Raw genomic sequence first — 21862 nt, 5'->3', positions numbered from 1 at the left:
GAGGAGTTTAGTCTCTAAGCTATCGCATTGGGCCCCCATCCTCATTATCAAGGTGGAGGAGATAGAACGGTTGAGGGTGACAATCAGGTGGCAGTAGGTCATATTCTATATCAAATCCCATTTCTACTCTTTGCAGCAGCTCCATTAGGTCTGCAAGTTTGCTTTGCATGTTCCAGTTCACTGGAATTTCTAGATTAGAATCAACATCTTGAGTGATTTATATGCCCTCCTACTGGGAGGTGAGAACTTTCTAATTTTTATTACCTCTCACTCTCTCTCTCTGTCTTGCTTTTTGTTGCAGCACAACGACATGTCCTTACTTACATGGAGGATGCCGTATGCCAACTGCTGGAGAATAGGGAAGATATTAGCCAGTATGGAATTGCCAGGTTCTTCACTGAATAGTAAGTACATGAATGCTTGGAAAGCAGAGTGAGCCAAGAGGAGGCGCTTGAGCGCCGGCAAGGGTACTTGAAGAATAGAGCAGGACAGCATGGGTTATGTCATAGCAGTGAATGCTCCATTTGGGTAGGTTGGTAGAGGGCTGCCCCCACATGTTTTGGAGCATGGTTTGCGTACAGCTTGTTTTGTCCAGTGATATATCATGTAAATGATCATGATTACAGCAGCGTCACAACTGCCTGTTTTTGACCTATTCTGGTTTTTTTTAAATTCCTTTTAAATTGAAAACTTTCTGTTTTACTCAAAATAGTCAAATAGTCCTTTATTCAAAATAGTCAAAATAGTTCTTTATCCAAAACTGAAGAAAGAAAGGGTGTTCATCTAGTCTATTTTTTACAGCTGGATTTTTCTCCTGGAGTTGCGCAGGCTGCTATTCCTCTGCCTTTCTCTTCTGATGAGAGGCATATCCATCACTTCTGATTCGCACATATCTCCAGGAGAACATCCAGGTCATACTGTGGAAAGGTTAGGCCTCTGTGTCAAGTATGTTTGGGTGCAATGTATAAAGTCAGAATGCCCAATTACTTTTAGAATATCACTAAGATTCTGTATACCAAGTGAGATAATCTATTTTAGCACTTTCAGTTTCATAAAAGGATGTGCTTTTAAAAAATGAAGCTTAGTTGTTGTTACTCACAGTATGTCATGTGTATAATCATTTGGATTCTTATCCTTTTTTTTTTTTCTGGTTAACTGGGAATGCTCTAAAAGAAGAATCACCGCCTACAGATTTCCACTGAAGGCGTTTCATGCTTTCACGTGTGCCATCCTGGGGTCACATTGATCCATTTTTCCTTGTCTCTCCTCCAGAGGCTCCTTGGAGTTTAGACCACTATCCCAGTGGCCAAAAGTTGGGTTGCTATTAGGGAAATATTTGACTCTCACTTTGCTGGACTAGAGTTCTTACAAATGAAATGTAGATTTCTCGTAGATTGGAAAAAGTTACCTGGAAAAAATAGCTTTCCAGGAGAAAGACTGGTTTCTTCTCCCAGTCTTCTAAAGAGAAAGAAGTCTTACTTGTTTACATGGTGTGGGTGGAACAATTGAGCTGGGCAGATAGATTGAGGTTGAATAGCCGTGCTTGCTTTTACAGAATTGACAAGCCTCGGGTCAAGTTTCTAGGCCATTTAATCTGTACCAGTTCTCTTGAGGCTCCTTGCCAAGTGAAATGCGACTCTTCTTGGGGTCATACTTGTTCCTGGACTTTTTTCATTTTACTTTTCTTGCCAATCTGCTTCATATGCCTTTTTCCTTTTTCACTGATTCTTTGAGAATAAGTGTCATTTCTCTCTTATTTTTGTGTTCCCAAAACTTAGAATGTAATAAATGTTAGGTCAATTATTTGTTAAATCTGTTAACTGTATCTTTATTTCAAGCTATTCTTGGTCTGGCTATAAGGAGTACTCTTTTCTTGTGTTTTCTTCTCTTTGATTCTTTTTGGTAAAAGTCTGTATTATGCTATGGAAGAAGGTGTATACCATGTGTCTGGCACTCTAAAAGTAAACCCCACTGGTTTCTGTAACTGATACTGAACTCTAGGCTTATAGTTCTTTCAGAATGCTGTTAGCTATAGATAACTTATTTACTAATACATTGTTGAAAAAAGACATAAGTTTTTTTTTTTTTTTTTCACAGTACTGATAGAAATCTAGTTGCCAAATGAACTGTTTTTATCCCCAGGAAACTAAAACTTACATAATATATGTGAGTGGCACATTCTTGACACTTCTATAACTAAGATGTGAGATTGGCCCTGGGTTAGTTATTTTGAGAAGCAAGAAGAAAACCAGCCTCAAAGTTTCCAAAGCTTAAAAAGAAAAAAAAAAAAAAAACTTGCAAGTTGTAGACATAGCACAGAATGAAAAGTCTTATAATTAGTAGATAAGAAGACCTGACTAATCAAAGTTCTGGTTTTACTTTGTGAATTTAATTTCATTTAGGCTTCAGTTTTTACTGACTCCTTGAGAAAAATAACGAAGCAAAAAAGAAAAAGACTTTCTTGTTCTTGTTTTTTTTAAGTTCTTTATTTTTCTATTTGAAAGGCAGAGTTATAGTGAGAAGAACAGACACACAGGGAGAGACAGAGAGAATCTTCCATGCACTGGCTCACTGCCATGTGGCTACAATGGCCATGGTGGATAGTCTGAAGCCAGGAACCAGGAGCTTCTCCCTTATCTCCCACCGTGGGTACAGGGGCCCAAGCATTTGGGCCATCCTTCATTGCTTTCCCAGACCATTAGCAAGGAGCTGGACAGAAAGCAGAACAGTAGGGACTTGAACTGGTAGTCATAAGGGATGCTGGTGCCAAAAACAGAGGTTTAACCTGATATGCCACTACACTGGCCCTGCGAGTTTTTCCCTCTATAACCTTGGGCAAATTTTTGAAATCTAGACCTCAGTTGCCTCATCTATGAAATGGGTTTACTGAAACCTTACCCACTAATAAAAATAGTATGCTGTGGATAATTATATATTATAATAGGCAGTTTTCATTAAATTTATGCTTTGTCTCAACCACTAATATTCTTGAGGTAGGTTCTATTAATGTTTCTGTTTTACAGATGAGGAAATTGGGGCTCTTCAACTTAAAGATTAAAAGCTTGCAAGCTAATAAAGGTTAGAGTCAGGAATCAAGCCTCATCTGCAGTATTTCAAAAGCCAGTGTTCTTTTGTGAGTCCAAGACACTTAGCCAGATAACATCTGGAGCCAAAACCAGAGAATATTTTGAGGTCTCTTTCAGGGTATGGTTTCTAAAATTCTTCAATTTCCTTTTTGAGCTAAACTATGCGTTTGTTACTTTGCCTTGTCTGGTAACGCCAAATCATTTCCAAAGATATGTTGTGTTGGTTTTTTGTGTTGAGGAATACAAACTGGAGTTGGCTCTAAACAGCAAGACGCAAAATTAAAAAAAAAAAAAAGAAGAAGAAGAAAATGTGTTCAGGTAAGAAGCAGGCTGAGGTGTCTGTTCTGGGCCCAGTACAGTGGCTCCATTGGCTAATCCTCCCCCTTCAAGTGCCAGGATCCCATATGGGCTCCTGTCTGTGTCCTGGCTGCTCCACTTCCCATCCAGCACCTTGCTTGTGGCCTAGGAAAGCAACAGAGGATGGTCCACATACTTGAGACCCTGCACCCAAGTGGGATACTCAAATGACGCTCCTTGCTTCAGATCAGCTCAGCTCTAGCTGTTGTGGGCAATTGAGGAGTGAACTAGCAGATGGAAGATCTTTCTCTCTGTCTCTTCTTCTCTGTAATTCTGCCTTTTCAATAAAAATAAATGAATACAAAGATGTGTCCCACATCAGAGTGCCAAGGTTTCATTCCTGGCTCCAGCTCCTCATTCCAAGTAAATGAAGTTTACAAATAAAAAAGTAAAGTATGCTGCATGCTTCTGTTTCACTCTTTCCATCTTATACTTTTAACTATGGGTGATTTCGCTCTAAACAATAATAAAGTACTCTTGGACCTTGTTTCTGGAAGGGCTTTCTACTCAGGACTCTTCTGTGAGTGTGCTTGCTCTCTTGGGTAGCCACCTGTTGGTGTTCTGCCACAAGTCTGTGGTGGTTGCATGAGATGTGGATCATTGGTAAACTGCGAGTGGTGGGGCCATATTGTGTGTACATTTGCAAGGCTGTGAGCTCTGTAGGCAGATCCCAATGGACACTAGAAAAGAAGGCTCCTGGGCACGGTGCAATGGCTCAGTGGTTACATACTCACCTTGCAAGTGCCAAGATCCCATATGGAGACCAGTTCATATCCCATTCAGCTCCCTAATGGTGCCTGGGAAAGCAGTCGAAGACAGCCCAAAGTCTTGGAACCCTGTACCTACGTAGGAGACCCAAAAGAAATTCCTGCTCCTGGCTTTAGGTCAGCTCAGCTCCGGCTGTTGTGGCCACTTGGGGAGTGAACCAGCGGCTGGAAGATCTTTCCTTTTGTCTCTCCTTCTCTGTAAATTTGATCTGCATTTACAATAAAAATAATTTTTTAAAATAAAGAAGCCTCCTAAATCCCAGATGATTTCCTTTATGTTGTATGCAGCAACTTCTGAATCTTCTCCTTCAATGATTACACGGGACAAAGAATTAATACTTGGAGATGATACGTTAAGAATAGCCCAGCATCAGCCTGGGGCCAGGACCTCCAACGGTGTCCATCCAAGAAAAAGAGGCCAGAGTAACTGTAACTTGGAAACCACAGGGCACTGTGTTCAGCTTCCTGCGGTTGAGATGAAATGAGCAAAAGTTTTTGTAAGACACTGAAAAATAATGATGAGAGAAAAATAGGTTGAAATCTGAGAATTGCTATCAGAGTAGGGGACCATTCCTCATAGACGAAAGTGGTAGTTATACCACTGGCAGCAGGGAGCTTGACCTCCATATACTAATATAGAAAAGAATGGTGCTCTGTGGTCTTGCTTGATGGGCCCTAAGGGCTCTTTCTTACTATCAAGTGTCCCTGTTTTTGTTTTTGTAAGTGATGCTTTTAGCTTCTTGGTAGTTTTCATGATGACTGTTTTGTTTGTAAAGAAAAGAAATATAATAGAGTCCTTCATTGATTGGAGCTTATTTTATTTTATTTATTTAATTTTTTAAAGATTTATTTATCTTTATTGCAAAGTCAGATATATATAGAGAGAGGAAGAGAGACAGAGAGGATTTCTGTCCACTGATTCACTCCCCAAGTGGCCACAATGGCCAGAGCTGAGCTGACCCAAAACCAGGAGCCAGGAACTTCCTCCAGGTCTCCCACCGGGCCACCGGAATTAGAATTGGCACCCATATGGGATCCTGGAGAGTTTGAGACAAGGACTTAAGCCTCTAGGCCACCATGCTGGGCCCGATAGAAGTTTATTTTAAAGATTAGAACATGAGCCCGGCAGCGTGGCCTAGCGGCTAAAGTCCTCGCCTTGAACGCACCGGGATCCCATATGGGCGCTGGTTCTAATCCCAGCAGCCCCTTTTCCCATCCAGATCCCTGCTTGTGGCCTGGGAAAGCAGTCGAGGACGTTGAGACCTTGTATTCGCATGGGAGACCCAGAGGAGGCTCCAGGCTCCTGGCTTCAGTGAATCCTTGGATGAAGGATCTTCCTCTCTGTCTCTCTTCCTGTCTCTCTTCCTCTCTGTGTGTCAGCCTTTCCAATAAAAATAAATAAATCTTAAAGAATAGTACCATTAGTAATTTCATTTTGCTATGTATCATTGGAATCCAATTGAGATGTTACATACTTGCTTTGTATACTTGGTTTTTTTTTTAATGATTTGTTTATTTTGATTGGAAAGTCAGATATACAGAGAGAAGGAGAGACAGAGAGAAATATCTAAAGATCTATCAGCTGATTCACTCCCCAAGTGACTGCGACAGCAGGAACTGAGCCAATTTGAAGCCAGGAGCCAAGAACTTCTTCAGGGTCTCCCATGCGGGTGCAGGGTCCCAAGGCTTTGGGCCGTCCTTGACTGCTTCCCAGGCCACAAGCAGGGAGCTGGATGGGGAGTGGGGCAGCTAGAACATGAACCGGCGCACATATGGGATCCTGGTGCATGTAAGTGAGGACTTTGGCCACTAGGCTACTGCACTGGGCTCTTGTATGGTTTTCTAGTAAAAGGTTTTAACATCAAATTCATTTCTTTTGTTTAGAGTGATTTCCTGAGATGTGAACTTCCTGAGTTAAACATTTGGAAAACAAAAGGAGTTTCTAATATTGTATATTTCTTAATCACTTAAAGACTTAAGATATAATTCTAGTGAAAACAGCCCACAATTGTAAAATATGTATTTTTTCTTCTTTTGTTAAAAATAAGAAAGTAGTGGGTCCCGTGAAAAGAGGACCCACTACTTTCACCACAATCTGGATCAGGATATAAATGACCTATTCTAGAACTGACAGTTTTTCTAGGATTATCCACCAGCTAGCGTTTTCAGTAATGCTGTTTTGGGTTCTTCTTGTGCCTGTGGGAATGGAGGAGACACACTTCAGAACAGATGAGGGCTTGACGGCTGCTTTCCAGGCTCCTAGCTTTGGTGAGAGATGGTCTTGAAACTTCTCTGGCCCTTTATGCTCAATGATTCCTCTACTTATTGCTATTAAATTGAGCCAAAATGTGGTGTGGTGAAGTAATGGTGACTAATCCTAATATAATCGTCTTCAAAAGGGATAATGCTCCTCTTGCGTGCCCTTCCCCGCTTCTTCTAGCCCCCCCCATAGTTCACATCTTAGCTGGGGTTGACACATGTAACAGAAAATTACCCGTTTCTTATTGTCAACATTCCCGTTTCTTATTGTCAGCATTTGGATTCTTACACTCACATCATTGCCAGGAATGGATTTTTTTTTTTTTTTTTTTTTTTTTGCCTTCAGCTGAATCAATCTTGCCCTCATTATTACTGGCCCAGACACTCCTGCTTTAAAATGATCTCAGGTGAAATCAGCAGAGAATTGGGTTTTGGTTTTTTCGTTTTGTTTTGTTTTATGTTACCCAAGGTATGTTGTAGCTAAAGGATTTCTGGAAGCCATGGCAGTGAGTTAAGACTTACCAGTATCTATTTTGAAAGTTAAAAAATCCAGGGTCAGTGAGAATGCAAGAAGCTGCCTTTTCGTGTGGAATCTGTCTCTCTTCCTTAGTCCCTCCATATTGTGGTTCCAAACCATCACCCAGCAGCACTTGACCTGGTAACAGAGGAAGTGATTTCACAGCCCACTGGTCCCTGCTGCGTTTAGAAGTCAGAGTCAAAGGTTATGAAAGTAATAAGTGGACCCTGATTCTTCCTGTCAGGGGAGACCTTGTTTCCCCTCCCGCCCTAGTCTATAGGTTAAGAGATGTGTAACTGTTGTTAGAGCATCCAGTCTAAGAGGAAATGAAGAAACTCCATCCTTGGCCCAAATAGTCTCAAAATCCAGAAATATTTCTGTTTTCATGGGAGCTGCTTTTGCCGCCAGCTAGAATCCAACCTGGTATAATTCTGTACACTAAAACATCTCCCACTGGAGAGAAAACTTGATTTATTTCAATCTACAAAAAATACAAAGAATCCTTCCTTGGTCCAGAGCCTGATAGTCCTTCTCTTTGTGTTAATTCCCTGAGTGCATCTCTGGCAACCAGGTAGACACACATAAATCTGATTGAACAAATCTGTCCCACAGTTAATCATGTGCAATAGCTCATCAGAAGTTAAGAAACTTCACCTCATCAGTAAGAGGACAATTTTCAACGTTCAGTGTTTTTAATTTCTTCTGCAGTTTCCTCAGAAAACTCTAGAAGGTGTGTGGGACTGGCAGTGCAAGCCTGGCACAAGAGCAGGAAAACAATGGAACAGTCTAGAAGGTCTTTCCTGAACTGTGACGGGAGTGCAGGGGACGGGGGAAAGGAAGAAGGACAGTTAGGATTTTGGCAGCCACACAGATTCTTCCAGTGAAACTTCTCTCTGCTCTCGTGAGTTGCCTCTGAACTTCCAGTCCTGTGGCAGCTGTGTCTTCATAGTCAGCGACTTTCTTCCAGTGCACGTTGTTTCTCAGGATCCTTCGAGAAGGGTCATAGCCGAGCAATTTCCTGTCTGAAGCTGTAACTGATTCCTTTCTGAACTGTGAGCTGTGGTGCCGATCCACATGACAGCAACTTTCTTGTCAGAAAACGACATGAACCTGTAAATTGACTTTATAGCACATTAGTTCCAGGATTGCGGAGTTCTGGGACTGCAGCTAGAGGTAATACTGTGATGAGAGAAGTTAGGGGAAAGCATGACTGTAGAAGCAGCCTTGATTCCTATCCCTTGGTCATTAAGTCATTATTAATAATAAATGTCATTGTTAATTTCTTGTTAGTTACACTGTTTTCCTGTTAATGTCCTTTGTTAATACTTTCCAGATCCAGGCCTAGATCTTTACAAATTCTGTCTTACATGACTGCTATTCAAAATAAGCAAAATAACATGTATGACGGTAATTCAGAAAGTTCACAGAGGACCTGGTGCAGTAGCCTAGCAGTTAAAGTCTTTGCCTTGAATGCACTGGAATCCCATTTGGTTGGCAGCTCTAATCCCGGCAGCCCCGCTTCCCATCCAGCTCCCTGCTTGTGGCCTGGAAAAGCAGTTGAGGACAGCCCAAAGCCTTGGGACCCTACACCCAAGTGGGAGACTCAGAAAAGGCTCCTGGCTCCTGGCTTTGGATTGAATCAGCTCTGGCTGTTGGCAGAACCATTGGATGGAAGATCTTCCTCTCTGTCTCTCCTCCTCTCTGTATATATGGCTTTGCAATTTAATTTGGTGTGAAAGATTTTGAAATCCATGCTATGAGGTAACTTCAGAAAGCTCACAAAACTGTGTATTCTAAGAAAATTATATGTAGATTTCCTTTTCTGTGTGTCAGCCCTCTCATTTTCATTTTCTGGGATTTTTTTTATTTTTTGAAAGTTTATTTATGTATTTGAAATGCCAAGTTACAGAGAGAGAGGGAGACAGAAAGAGATCTCTTCCTTTCCCTTCTGCTAGTTTGCTGCCCAAATGGGCCAGACAGAAGCCAGGAGTCTGCTTCTTCTTCTTTTAAAATTTATTGTTTTGGGCCCGGCGTCGTGGCCTAGCGGCTAAAAAGTCCTCACCTTGAACGCCCTGGGATCCCATATGGGCGCCGGTTCGTATCCTGGCAACTCCACTTCCCATCCAGCTCCCTGCTTGTGGCCTGGGACAGCAGTTGAGGACAGCCCAAAGCTTTGGGACCCTGCACTCGCGTGGGAGACCCGGAAGAGGTTCCTGGTTCCTGGCTTCGGATCGGCGTGCGGCTCACTTGGGGAGTGAATCATTGGACGGAAGATCTTCCTCTCTGTCTCTCCTCCTCTCTGTATATCTGACTTTGTAATAAAGTAAATAAATCTTTAAATAAAAGATTTATTTATTTTTATTGAAAAGTAAGATTTATATAGAGAAGGAGAGACAGAGAGAAAGATCTTCCATCTGCTGGTTCACTCCCCAACTAGCTGCAATGGCTGGAACTGAGCTGATTTGAAGCCAGGAGCTTCTTGGTTTCCCACGTGGATACAGGGCCCCAGGGTTTTGGGTCATCCTCAGCTGCTTTCCCAGGCCACAAGCAGACAGCTGGATGGATAGATTTGGAGCAATGAGAACATATACTCACACCCATATAGAATACCAGTGCTTGCAGGGGTGGGAGATTAGCCAGTTGAGCCACTGCACCAGGAATCCAACACTTCTGAGTCCTCCATGTGAGTGTGGGAAATCCAGCAAAGGCCATTTTCTGCTGTTTTCCCAGGTGCACTAGCAGGGAGCTGAATTGGAAGTGAGGCAGCTGGTTCTTGAACGAGCACCCATGTGATATGTCAGCTTCGCAGACCGAGGTTTCACTAGCTATGCCACAGCTCTGGTCCCTTTCTTTCTCTGTGTGGATCTGTTGGAAAGCAGTAGTTTCTCTTCTTCTTCTTTTTTTTTTCACTTTTTTCTTTATTTTTTGACAATCTTTACATAGTTAATTAGGGCACAAAGGTCAAGGGCTACAGGTAAGAGGGTAAGACTATTATTTCCACATTTTTTTTCTGTTTCTGGGGTAAAGGGGGATATTGAGGGAGAAGTGCCACCCAGCCTCCCACCCATCCTAGGTCCCCGATGTGGGACATGCTCCGAGGGTCTTGCTCAAGTGGTTTTGATAGTTCTACAGTTATGAATTGCTGCCAATCTCACCATTCCAAGCATGACGAAGTCGCTGCAGAATTCCCTGATTGACACAGTCCACCTTGGAGTCTCCGTTTGCTCAGTTTTTCACTGCCAACATATGGCTGAATGTCTTCCTGTTCTTTCGAATAGTGTCAGGATTAAAAATTTTGAGGATTAGCAAGTCTCTTGTTTTCTGTAACTCTTACTTCCCCTTCATTTTGTGTATTTTTTTTTTTGTAGACTAAGACATTTGACTATTCCCTACCTGAGTGGCAGCCATTCAGTGCCAGCCATCTCACTCATTTACTTCCCTCAGAGAATAGCTTTAAAAAGCTTTTTCTATCTTTTTTAAACCTGTTAGCCATTACTGTCTATCGGTACCTTCTTTTCCTTTGACTTCTATGATTAAATGTAACAGACGACCTGAGTCCATGAAGGCTCCCCAGCTGTTACTGCCCCTCCTCGGCTGGGGGGGGCACAGTGTGCTATGCAGGGCAATGAAAAGCAGGCATGACCTGTCAAGGTCCTGGCTCCCCACCCTGGCCGCCCTCTTTAGGAAGCTGTTCATCTGCGCATGCGGAGCTAAGCTCCAGCTTCTGAGCACTTGGAAGGGATTGAGAAACCGCAGAGCCCAGAGAGGGAACATGACACACGCAGACACGCAGGTCCACGCGGTGGGAGTGTGTTTATACCACACAGGCTGCAATTTCCATGTGTGGGGGTGAGGGTTCCTCTGCCCACTCTCAGACATCACCTTCTCGGCAGTGTGCGTCCCCTAAGGGGAGTGGAGCTAAGGGAACTGGGCTGCTGTATCCAAATGGCCCTGAGCATCAGCTAACTTGCCATGAGTGAAGCTATGGAAAATCTGATGTAAAATCCACCTGTCATGGTGGAGGTTTTCTGACACAACTGTGATGTTTACAGTCTTAAAACATACATGCTTCAGGATTGACATGATAGCCTAGCAGTTGAAGTCCTAAATGCGCCAGGATCCCATATGGGCGCCGGTTCTAATCCCGGCAGCCCCGGTTCTTCCCATCCAGCTCTCTGCTTGCAGTATGGGAAAGCAGTCAGGACGGCCCAAAGCCTTGGGACCCTGCATCCACGTGGGAGACCCGGAGGAAATTTCTGACTCCTGGCTTCGGATCGGCGCAGCACTGGCTGTTGCAGTCACTTGCGGAGTGAGTAATCGGACAGAAGATCTTCCTCACTGTCTCTCCTCTCTGTATATCTGACTTTGCAATAAAAATAAATAAATCTTTAAAAAAAAGATACATGCCTGTGATGCAATATTATTAAACATGAAACTGTTATATAATTAATAGTCTATCTAAATCACATTTTAAAAAACTGAAAAAGGAAAAAGGTGATTGTTCAGAAACTATGTTTATTGTCTGAGCCCTGTGCTGGGAAACTTAAAGTAGTTCTGAAAATCAGTAAAAATAAAAGATGCGTGCCTGATCTCTAAAGCATCCCCAAACATCCCCTGTTCTTTGCATGGTTTTTCCAGTGACATGTTTTCCTTCAGCCCTTTATCAAACATTGAGGGTCATAACAGAGCTTCCTGTGTGCCTTATACCAGTTAGAATGTAAGATAGGGTCATTTGCTTGTGGGGAGATGTCATCTGACTGAAGAGATGATGCTTATTGGTTAACCAATCATTAAAAAGCAGTGCAGACCTTGTAAAAAGCATTGAGTGATGTGGCCTAGTATGCTGAGAATTGAGAAAGAAGGAGAAATAATGGTTATTTGTTTAAAAAGAATAATTAAAATAGGACGGCTTTGAAGAGTTTGTCTTGACTCAGAAAGGTGAATGGGATATGAATAAGGAAAAAGAGAGGAAGGATAATCGTATGTAACACAAAAGCACATTAGCATAGTAAGAAAGAACATAACTTTACTGTCAGCTAATCTATGAGAGTTAACTGTTGGTATATGATCTCAGATAAGTAGCTGCATGACATAATAGAGGAAGTTAACATCAATTTAAAACTATTGACTAATCTATGGTTCTTATTTGAGTTTTGGTCTTTGTTTTTGAAGAGCAATTTTTCATGGTATAAATTCTAGGCTGGCATTTATTGCATTATCTTCTGGTTTTTACTGTTTTTGCTGCTAAGTCATTGCAGTTTTATTTTTGCTTATTTGGGAACAATCTGTCCTTCATATCTGGCTATGTTTTGGATATTCTTTCTTGGTCTTTGGTTTAGGGTAAATTTAGTATAGGTTTGCTTTCCCTCACATGTGAACTATTTAATATTTCTAACTTGCTTCTTGAACTTGTAGCTTCATAGCTTCTGTCAGTTTTGGAGACCATTATTGGCTCTTCAGATTTGCTTCTCTTGTCATTTCTCTCTGTACCCTTTTTGGGCTTCTAATAATATAAAATTAGAGCTTTTCATAATATTCTTTATTTTTTATCAACTCTTTAAAATGTTTGATATCATTTTTTCTTTTATACTTCAATTTTTTTTTCTGATCGATTTTCTGGTTTTCTTTTTCACTTGTGTCTAATTTGATGTCAGATTTTTCTATTGAATTCTAAATTCCAACTCTCATTTTTTTTTAGTTTCCAAATTCCCATTTAGTTCTTCACATTTTAGTTTCTGCTAAATCTTGTCTTTCTCTCCCCTGGACACTATCAAACATGATGATTACAAAGCCTTTCTATTTCTGCTAATCATTCTATTTCTTTCTTTTTTCTTTTTTACTCCATTGTCTTTACTGTGGGTTCAGTGATTGTTCTTCCTCCAAGGGGTGTAGCACATTATATATGAGAAATTATAGAGATGATGTGCATCTTGGAATGATATTATTTTCATTTAGAAAAGATTTAGGTTTGTTTCTGGCGTGTGATCTGGACACAAGCAGTCCTGGATTGCCTAATGTCTTTTGGGCTGAAATGATTTGAAGCTAGCCTTAAGTGTAAAGGTGAGACAGTGTCCAGACACAGCTCCTCAGGGTTTGGAAGGAGCCTAGGCGGTTGCTGGGGGTCCTGGATGCCAGGAAGGGCATTTGGCACCTTCGGAGCTTACCAATAGCTGTCAGTCATTCATTGTTCACTGTATTAACTACATCTTCTAGAACTGACTGAGATCTCTAGGACATTAGTGAGTTTATCTTTTCATGTTGGTGATGAATATAAATGCAGGTGGAAGGTTAGTTCACTATGTCACTGTGCTGGCCCATTAAGTGTGGATTTCAAAATAGCTAATAGCATTCTGAATGTTCTCAAACCAAAAAGTAATAAATATTTTAGCTATCCTGATCAAATTATTAGATGTTATCTATGTGTATTGAGATAACACACTGTACCTCACAGTTGTGTACAATTATTATGTGACAATTCAAAATTTTAAATCTCTTTCAATGCTTCTTAATATATCCTTTAAGTATGTGAGATAAAGGAAGAATGAACATTCACTTTCTTTTTATTTCTTTATATTCATTGTATCTGAAAGGCGGAGGGAGAAAGGAAGGAGGGAGGTAAAGAGAAAGATTGGTCTCTGTATCTCCTGTGTACAGATTAGCTGTGTACAGGTGCTGGCAGAAGCCAGGGCTGCTAGGGCCCGGCGTGATAGCGTAATGGTTAAGGTCCTCGCCTTGAGCGCACCGGGATCCCATATGGGCACTGGTTCTAATCCTGGTGGTTCCACTTCCTATCCAGCTTCCTGCTTGTGTCCTGGGAAAGTAATAAAGGATGGCCCAGGGCCTTGGGACCCTGCATCCGTGTGGGAGACCCAGAAAGAAGTTCCTGGCTCCTGGCTTCAGATCGGCGCAGCACACTGGCGTTGCGGCCACTTGGAAGATAAATAAATCTTAAAAAAAAAAAAAAAGCCAGGGCTGCTTTAAGTAGAAGCCAGGATTCCAGAACTCAGTGGAGCTCTCTCGTGTGGGTTGCAGGACCCATGTACTTGAGCTGCTTAGGCACATTGTTAGAAAGCTGGAATGATAAGCAGACAAGTACTCAAAGCCATGCACTGTAGCATGAAATGTGGGAATCCCAAGGGAAGTTTCTCACTGCTGTGCCAAACACTAATCCCCAATAACTAATTTTTTAATGGTGTCAGAAGTGAAACTGAGGGTCCAGCACAATGGCTCAATTAGCTAATCTCCCCCTTCATACACCAGAATACCAAATGGGTACCAGTTTGTGTGCCAGCTATGCTGCTTCCCATCCAGCTCCCTATTTGTAGTCTGGGGAAGCAGTGGGGCAGGGGAATAGCCGAGTGTTGGAATCCTGCATCCTCTTGGGAGACCCCAAAGAGGCTCCTGGCTTCAGATCAGCTCAGTTGTGGCAGTTGTGGCAGTTGTGGCCACTTGGGGAGAGAATCATCGGATGGAAGATCTTTCTGTCTTTTCTTTCTGTAAATCTGCCTTTTCAATAGAAATAAATATATTTTACAAAAAAGTGGAATTGAAGCATATTTTAGAATTTGATACATTTATGATCCGTCATTTTTCTTTTTTTTTTCCAAAATCTGTGAATTTTTATTGCAAAGGCAGATCAGCTTTAGAAAGAAGGAGAGCCAAAGAGAAAGATCTTCCATCTGCTGATTCACTCCACAAATGGCCACAATAGCTGGAGCTGAGCCAATCCGAAGGCAGGAGCCAGGAGCTTCCTCTAAGTCTCCCACATGAATGCAAGGTCCCAAGGCTTTGGGCCATGTTCTGCTGCTTTCCCAGGCCACAAGCAGGGAGCTGGATGGGAAGTGGAACAGCTCGAGCATGACCTGGCACATTATGGAATCCTAGTGCTTGCAAGGTAAGGATTTAGCGAGTTGAGCCATTGTGCCAGGCCCCACCATTTTTCTAAAAATAGACATTTTTGTAATAAGTTCAACTTTTTTTGATGGAAAGCCTGTGAATGATGTATTTAAAATACATTTTTATTAGGAATCTGAGAAATGTGCCACAGGGTAGATATTGCAGAGAATAGGCATGCAGTGTTAACAGATTGAAAGGCAAATGGAAGCAAGACAAGAATTGGAGTAGAGATCAATGGATAGCAATTTACAAGTATTGACTGCTTACTTGCTCATGTTGTATTTGAAAAGAGTCTTCATGGGCAGGTGAGAATGTCGCAATGAATTTCTAGGTGTGGACACAGTTTTAGTATATGTGCTGCCAAAAGTGAGCACATGGACATAGTTTTAAAGATCCATTTTTACTATCAATCTTTTGAAAACTGATATGAAGAAAAAATGGAGAGCAGGTTTTTCTCAAATGCAAAAATGCTCAAATATGGACCATGTATTTATTTTCCTCCCAGATTTATGGGTTTGCTTGTCTCATATCTTTTTTTTTTTTAGGAATAACTTCATTGTGCAATCAGCTTATTTGCATACTTAATGTCCTTATTAGTTGGTTTTGTGATGCCTTTTCTGCAGTGCCCTTCTGAGATGTTCAGATTTTTCTTATCACAAAACAGGTTAGACACATTTTTAGAAACAACATTGGTATGAATATGGCAGGTACAGGGTGGTATGTGTGGATTAAACAACATACATTTAACAAATGGTTGAGGGTTTGCTGAATCCCAGACAGGTAGTTAGCAAATGAATTAGGTAGTTACCAAAGAAATAAAGGGAGTGATCCAGCATTGTGACAGAGTGGATTAAGCTACTGCTTGGGATGCTGCCTGCTATTGGCCTGAGAAAAGCAGAGAGGCTTGGTGTATTTAGAAAATGCCCAAAGAGTCTGGTTAGGTAGTACAACTCAGGAGGTTATGGAAGTAAAGGGTTGGAGAGCCTGGCACGATGGCTCAGTGGCTAAATCCTCGCCTTGCACCCTTGGTGATCCCATATTGGCACCAGTTTATGTCCCAGCTACTCCACTTCCCATCCAGCTCATTGCTTATGGGCTGGGAAAGCAGTGGAGAGACCCAGAAGAAGCTCCTGGCTTCAGATGTGTTCAGCTCTGGCTGTGTGGCCACTTGAGACGTGAACCAGCGGATAGAAGATCTTTTTGTCTTTCCTTCTCTCTGTAAATCTGGCTTTCCAATAAAAAGAAAATAAATTTTTAAAAGGGGGGTTAGAAAGATACTTTGGTCATAATGGCTTCCTACCTTGTGCAACTAATAGGATGTTGGTGACATTGACTAAGATAATTCAATTCAGGAACTATTTATAGAATGCCTCTTCTAGATTTATGATTGCAGTTGGGGAAAAAATGACAAACAAGGCATGTCCCCTTACATTGGAATGCTAATAAAAAAACCCCAACAGTTTAATTGCCTAAGATTGGTGCCACATAGATATCCAAGATACTCGAAATGTCCAGAAGAATATCATTTTTTATTAAAGATTTATTTATTTTTATCTGAAAGTCAGATGTACAGAGAGGAGGAGAGATGGAGAGGAAGATCTTCTGTTCGATGATTCACTCTCCAAGTGATCTCAGTTGCCAGAGCTGCGCTGATTCAAAGCCAGGAGCCAGGAGCTCATCCAGGTCTCCCACGCAGGTGCAGGGTCCCAAGGCTTTGGGCCGTCCTCGACTGCTTTCCCAGGCCACAGCAGGGAGCTGGATACGAAACAGGGCTGCTGGGATTAGAACCAGTGACCATATGGGGTCCCAGCGCATTCAAGGTGAGGACTCTAGCTGTTAGGCCAGTGCGCCAAGCCCCAGAAGAATATCTTAACTTAACTTAGATCAGTTGCAGGGCCCGGCGGCGTTACCTACTGGCTAAAGTCCTCGCCTTGAATGCGCCGGGATCCCATATGGGCGCCGGTTCTAATCCCGGCAGCTCCACTTCCCATCCAGCTCCCTGCTTGTATCCTGAGAAAGCAGTCGAGGACGGCCCAAAGCTTTGGGACCCTGCACCCATGTGGGAGACCCGGAACAGATTCCTGGCTCCCGGCTTCGGATCGGCATAGCACCGGCCGTTGTGGTCACTTGGGGAGTGAATCATTGGATGGAAGATCTTTCTCTCTGTATATCTGACTTTCCAATAAAAATAAATAAATCTTTAAAAAAAAATGATCAATTGCAAATTCTTTTCCTGGTGTGTTTATTTCTTTTTAAAATATTAATTTTGAATTTTTAAAATACTTACTTGATGCTTTCATTTTTGAAAGGCAGAGTGACAGTGAGAGAAAGAAATCCACACAAAAAAATAAATCTCTGCTTTTTACTGGATCACTCCTCAGATGCCTGCAATAACCAGGGTTGGGCAAGTCTGAAGCCAGGGACCTAACTGCATAGGCAGCAGAGATTCAAGTATGTGGGCCATCATCTGTTGCCAGGATACATTAGCAGGAAACCCAGTCAGAAGTGGAGTAGCCAGGACTCGGCCAGGCATTCTCATGTGGGATGCAGGCATGCCAAACAGTGGAAGCTGCTATACCACAACACCTGTGCCTATTTACTCTTTTTTAAATCTAAGTTGTACATGTGTGTATTCTACCTGGTCAAAGAGTTCTAAATGAATTGTCAGAGGAGGGAAAAAAGCACTCCCTCAATTTTCAGAAACATTTTGCATTTCCTAGAGGTAAGCAGGTTCAACCTCTGTGAGTTATTTATTTGGCATTTATTTCTAGATTGCTTAACACTCTTCCTATGTTGCTGGCTTCTGGAGCCTTTATTTAGGCATTATCAATTGGTTCCCTACTGTGTCAAATATAACTCTTTTTTTAAACAATTATTTATTTCTATTATTATCATTTTTTTTTACAAATTTATTTTTATTGCAAAATCAGATCTACTTAGAGGAGGACAGACAGAGAAGATCTTCTGTCTGATGATTCACTCCTCAAGTGACTGCAACAGCAGGTGCTGCGCCGATCTGAAGCCAAGAGCCAAGAATTTTCTCCAGGTCTCCCATGCAGGTACAGGGTCTCAAGGTTTTGGGCCGCCCAAGACTGCTTTCTCAGGCCACAAGCAGGGAGCTGGATGGGAAGAGGGGCTGCTGTGATTAGAACCAGCGCCCATATGGGATTCCAGCTGGTTCAAGGCAAGGACCTTAGCGCCACGCTGGACCCTCTATTACTGTCATTTTATGATACAGTTCTATAGATCATGGGATTTCCCTTATCCCCTCCCCAATTCCCTTCCCCCTCAATGAGTTCCCCTATATCATTACTATAGTAGAGTTCTTCATGCACAACCATATGTCCATCGTTGTGGGCATGGACAATGACAGAGAGTCCAGCATCCTATTGTGAAGATATAGAAAACCATTTCATTGAGAGTCTGAAAGTAGAGATGCTCAACAACTAGCCTAGCCTTGTGATCACTTCAGTGGAAGTGTTGTTTTGAATGTCACTAGGTTCTGTGTGAAGTATTGTAATTCAGCAACACATGAATGAGACCAAATTTGTGAGAATGAGGTACTGCAGTAGGCGGAAACCTGGAAAGATCAACGGGCCTCAAGCCGGCTGACTGTCAATGAAGCCTAGAGTTACTAAAACAGTGGTTGGGAAATTCTCTTGTGAATTCAGTGTTCTCCAAAAGCATCACCTACCAATGGGCTGCCTGAGGAGACAGATAAGCAGATGTGTGTTAGCTAACAGAAGAAATCTTTGGTACCATGGTTACACCTCTTAGTTTGAGGAGGGAGTTAGCTTCCAAGAAAGAGGTTCTATGAGGTAGAATGTCTATTTTTGCAGATTTTTAAAAAATTTTTTGGGGCCCGGCGGCATGGCCTAGCGGCTAAAGTCCTCGCCCTGAACGTGCCAGGGTCCCATATGGGCGCCGGTTCTAATCCTGGCAGCTCCACTTCCCATCCAGCTCCCTGCTTGTGGCCTGGGAAAGCAGTTGAGGATGGCCCAAAGCCTTGGGATCCTGCACCTGTGTGGGACCTGGAAGAGGCTCCAGGTTCCTGGCTTCGAATCGGCGCAGCACCAGCTGTTGCGGCTCACTTGGGGAGTGAATCATCGGATGGAAAATCTTCCTCTCTGTCTCTCCTCCTCTGTATATATCTGCCTTTCCAATAAAAATAATAAATCTTAAAAAAATTTTTTTTTGTTGGAAAGGTAGATTTTACAGAGAGAAAGAGAGACAGAGTGAAAGATTTTCCATCTGCTGGCCTTAATGGCTGGAGCTGAGCTGATCCAAAGCCATGAGCCAGGAGCTTCTTCCAGGTCTCCCAGGCAGACACAGGGTTTCAAGGCTTTGGGACATCCTCTACTACTTTTCTAGGCCATATATAGGGAGTTGGATGTGAAGTGGAGCAGCCAGGGCATGAATTGGTACCCATATGGGATCCCAGTGCATGCAAGGTAAGGATTTAGTCACTAGGCTATTGCATTTGGCCTAGTTTGTTTTTATTTATTTATTTTTTAATCCTACTTAAGAGATAGCAAGAACGTTTGTTTATACCAGATGATATTGCCAGGAGTTTATGATGTTGCCATAAAAGTTTAAAATTAAGACATGAATTAAAACTCCCACATCAAGGTGGCTAGGTTCAGCTCCCCACTCTGCGTTTCTGATTCCAGCTTCCCACTAATGAGCACCCTGAGTAACAGTGACGATGGCTCAAGTAGTTGGGTTCCTATAAGCCACGTGAGAGACCTGGCTGCGGTTCTGGCTTTCAGGCCTCCCTGGCTCCCTACCTGCTCCCACCTCGGCTGTCATGGACATTGTTGAGTGCACCAGCAGATGAGAGCTCTCATTCTCTCTCTGCCTCTCAAATTAAAAAAAATAATAATAAAGGAATAATAAATCAAAAAGGATTACTTTTACTAGTGTTGGTTGCATCATCTCTTTTAAGAGTTTGTTGTGGCCTGATACGGTAGCCTAGCAGCTAAAATTCCTCACCTTACACTTACTGGGAAGCCATATGAGTGCTGGTTCTAATCCCAATGGCCCCAATTCCCATCCAGCTCCCTGCTTGTTATGTGATAACCCCAGTTGAGGATGGCCCAAAGCCTTGGGACCCTGCACCCATATAGGAGACCTGGAAGAATTCCTGGCTCCTGGTTTCGGATTGGCACAGCTCCGGCCATTGTGGTCGCTTGAGGAGTGAATCAATGGATGGTCTTCCTTTCTGTCTCTCCTATCTGTATATCTGACTTTCTAATAGAAATAAAATAAATCTTTTTTAAAAAAGAGTTTGTTGCTTTGCTTAAGGAAAACCCCTTAGAATAAGTGACCACTATATTGGTGCTAGTCACATTTTTATTGCATTGGCCTTCAGTATCCTGGGGACCAGAGATCACCTGGCCATCCTGAAAGCCTCCATCCTGAGTGATTGATGCTCTGCACTGCAGGCTTCTCAAAGCTCTCCTGCCTTTCCTCTGAAGCACCTTCAAGCATTTCTGCATGGCTACTCACTGTCTTCTATTATACCTTCTCCTCCTGCCTTACTGAATACTGGATTTCCCAGCTCACAACTCTAAGAAGGAGCTTTATTTCAGAATAGAAAGGGGCCCCCATATGTGGCCTATTATATCCATATCAACTTGCTTACCCCTTTGAAACAGCTATTGTCTTTTAATAGGGTCCTGCCTGGCAGGGGGAGTCCTTAATTCCTGCCATATAAGAATGGGCAGCTTGAGTTACAGCGAGCTGCAGTTCGGTGCTCTGATCAAAAGGCCTCTGTTGTTTTTAGGGTTTTCTTCCCCTCCCTCTCTCTCTCTTTCTATACCCTGGGCTAATAATTCAGCACAGCAAGGTCATTACAGGCTTTGAATTGAGAGCTGAGAGTGTTAAATTACTGACCTAGAATAAAAGAGATCTGGGGGGCTCTCGAGAAAGATGAAGGGATTGTGGCTAGTGAAGTGCAAGCCCAGCAACCTCTCTTCTTAACGATATTTTTTTAAATCCTCTCTATCCCCACAAGTCTTTTCTGGGACAAGGAAAGATCTCCTGTCAGAGAAATTAGGTTAGGAACTCAGTGACACCTTCGGAGAGTTGTGGTGGAGCTGCAGGTAGCTCATGAGCACCTGTATAGCTGTCCGTTTGGTCTCCCCACATTTTCAATGTTTTAGTTTCTTTGACCTGGATTCCTGCCTTAGTCATTTATCTGCTGCTGTAACAAAATTCCACAGATGGCAAATTATTAACAGAACAACTGCAGCAGACCCACGGTTTTGGAAGCTCTGAAGTCCAGGGTTGAGGCCCACATCCGGTGAAGGCCTTCTTGCCATGTCATACAAGGCAGAAAGCATCATGTGGTAAGAGAACATTCAAGAGAGAGGAAGAGAGAGAGACAAGGTGTTCAGATTGCCTCCTGTTACAGCTAACCTACTGCTGCCACAGTTGACCTTAATCCATTCATGAGGACTGAAAAATCCGTGTGACCTGATCACCTCTTAAAGGTTCCAGCCTTGACACTGTTGCAGCAGTAATTCATTAGAATGTCCTGGAAGGCACATTCAGACCATGCACTTGCTGAGCCAAGTATTTAGTCTTTTGTTATACAGGTCAGATACCTTTACTTCAGCTCAGCATCAACGTCATGATGTAAGGCATCTGCAGTGGTAGCATCCCATATGAATCCTGGTTCGAATCCCAACTGCTCCACTTCTTATTCTTATTCTTATTATTTTATAATACAGTTCCATAGGCTCTGGAATTTCACATCCCCTTCCCTAACTCCCTTCCCCCTTATTGATTTCCCCTCTAGTATTACAATGGGTGGTCCTTCACGAAGAAAGCTGCTCCACTTGTAATCCAGCTTCTTGCTAGTGCACGTGGGAAAGCAGCCAAAGATGACCCAAAAGCTTGGGCCCCTGCACCCACTTGGGAAACCTTGAAGTAGCTCCCAGCTCTTTCAGAGTGGTCCAGCTCTGGCTGTTGCAGCA

General features: G+C 42.6%; 1 protein-coding gene across 1 annotated transcript in view; it reads left to right on the top strand.

The window, feature by feature from the left end:
* CSTPP1 (centriolar satellite-associated tubulin polyglutamylase complex regulator 1) overlaps nucleotides 1–21862 on the top strand; it is a 204622-nt gene that overhangs the window by 40298 nt on the left and 142462 nt on the right. Inside the window, exon 2 of the mRNA XM_004585348.4 lies at nucleotides 302–404. Within this exon, the coding sequence (XP_004585405.1) occupies nucleotides 302–404 (103 nt within the window). The remainder of the gene's footprint in view (nucleotides 1–301; nucleotides 405–21862) is intronic.

Source organism: Ochotona princeps, chromosome 4 (assembly GCF_030435755.1).
Source record: "Ochotona princeps isolate mOchPri1 chromosome 4, mOchPri1.hap1, whole genome shotgun sequence".
NCBI lineage: Eukaryota > Metazoa > Chordata > Mammalia > Lagomorpha > Ochotonidae > Ochotona > Ochotona princeps.
The sequence above is the reverse complement of the archived record's forward strand: the minus strand, read 5'-3'. Positions and strand labels throughout refer to the sequence as shown.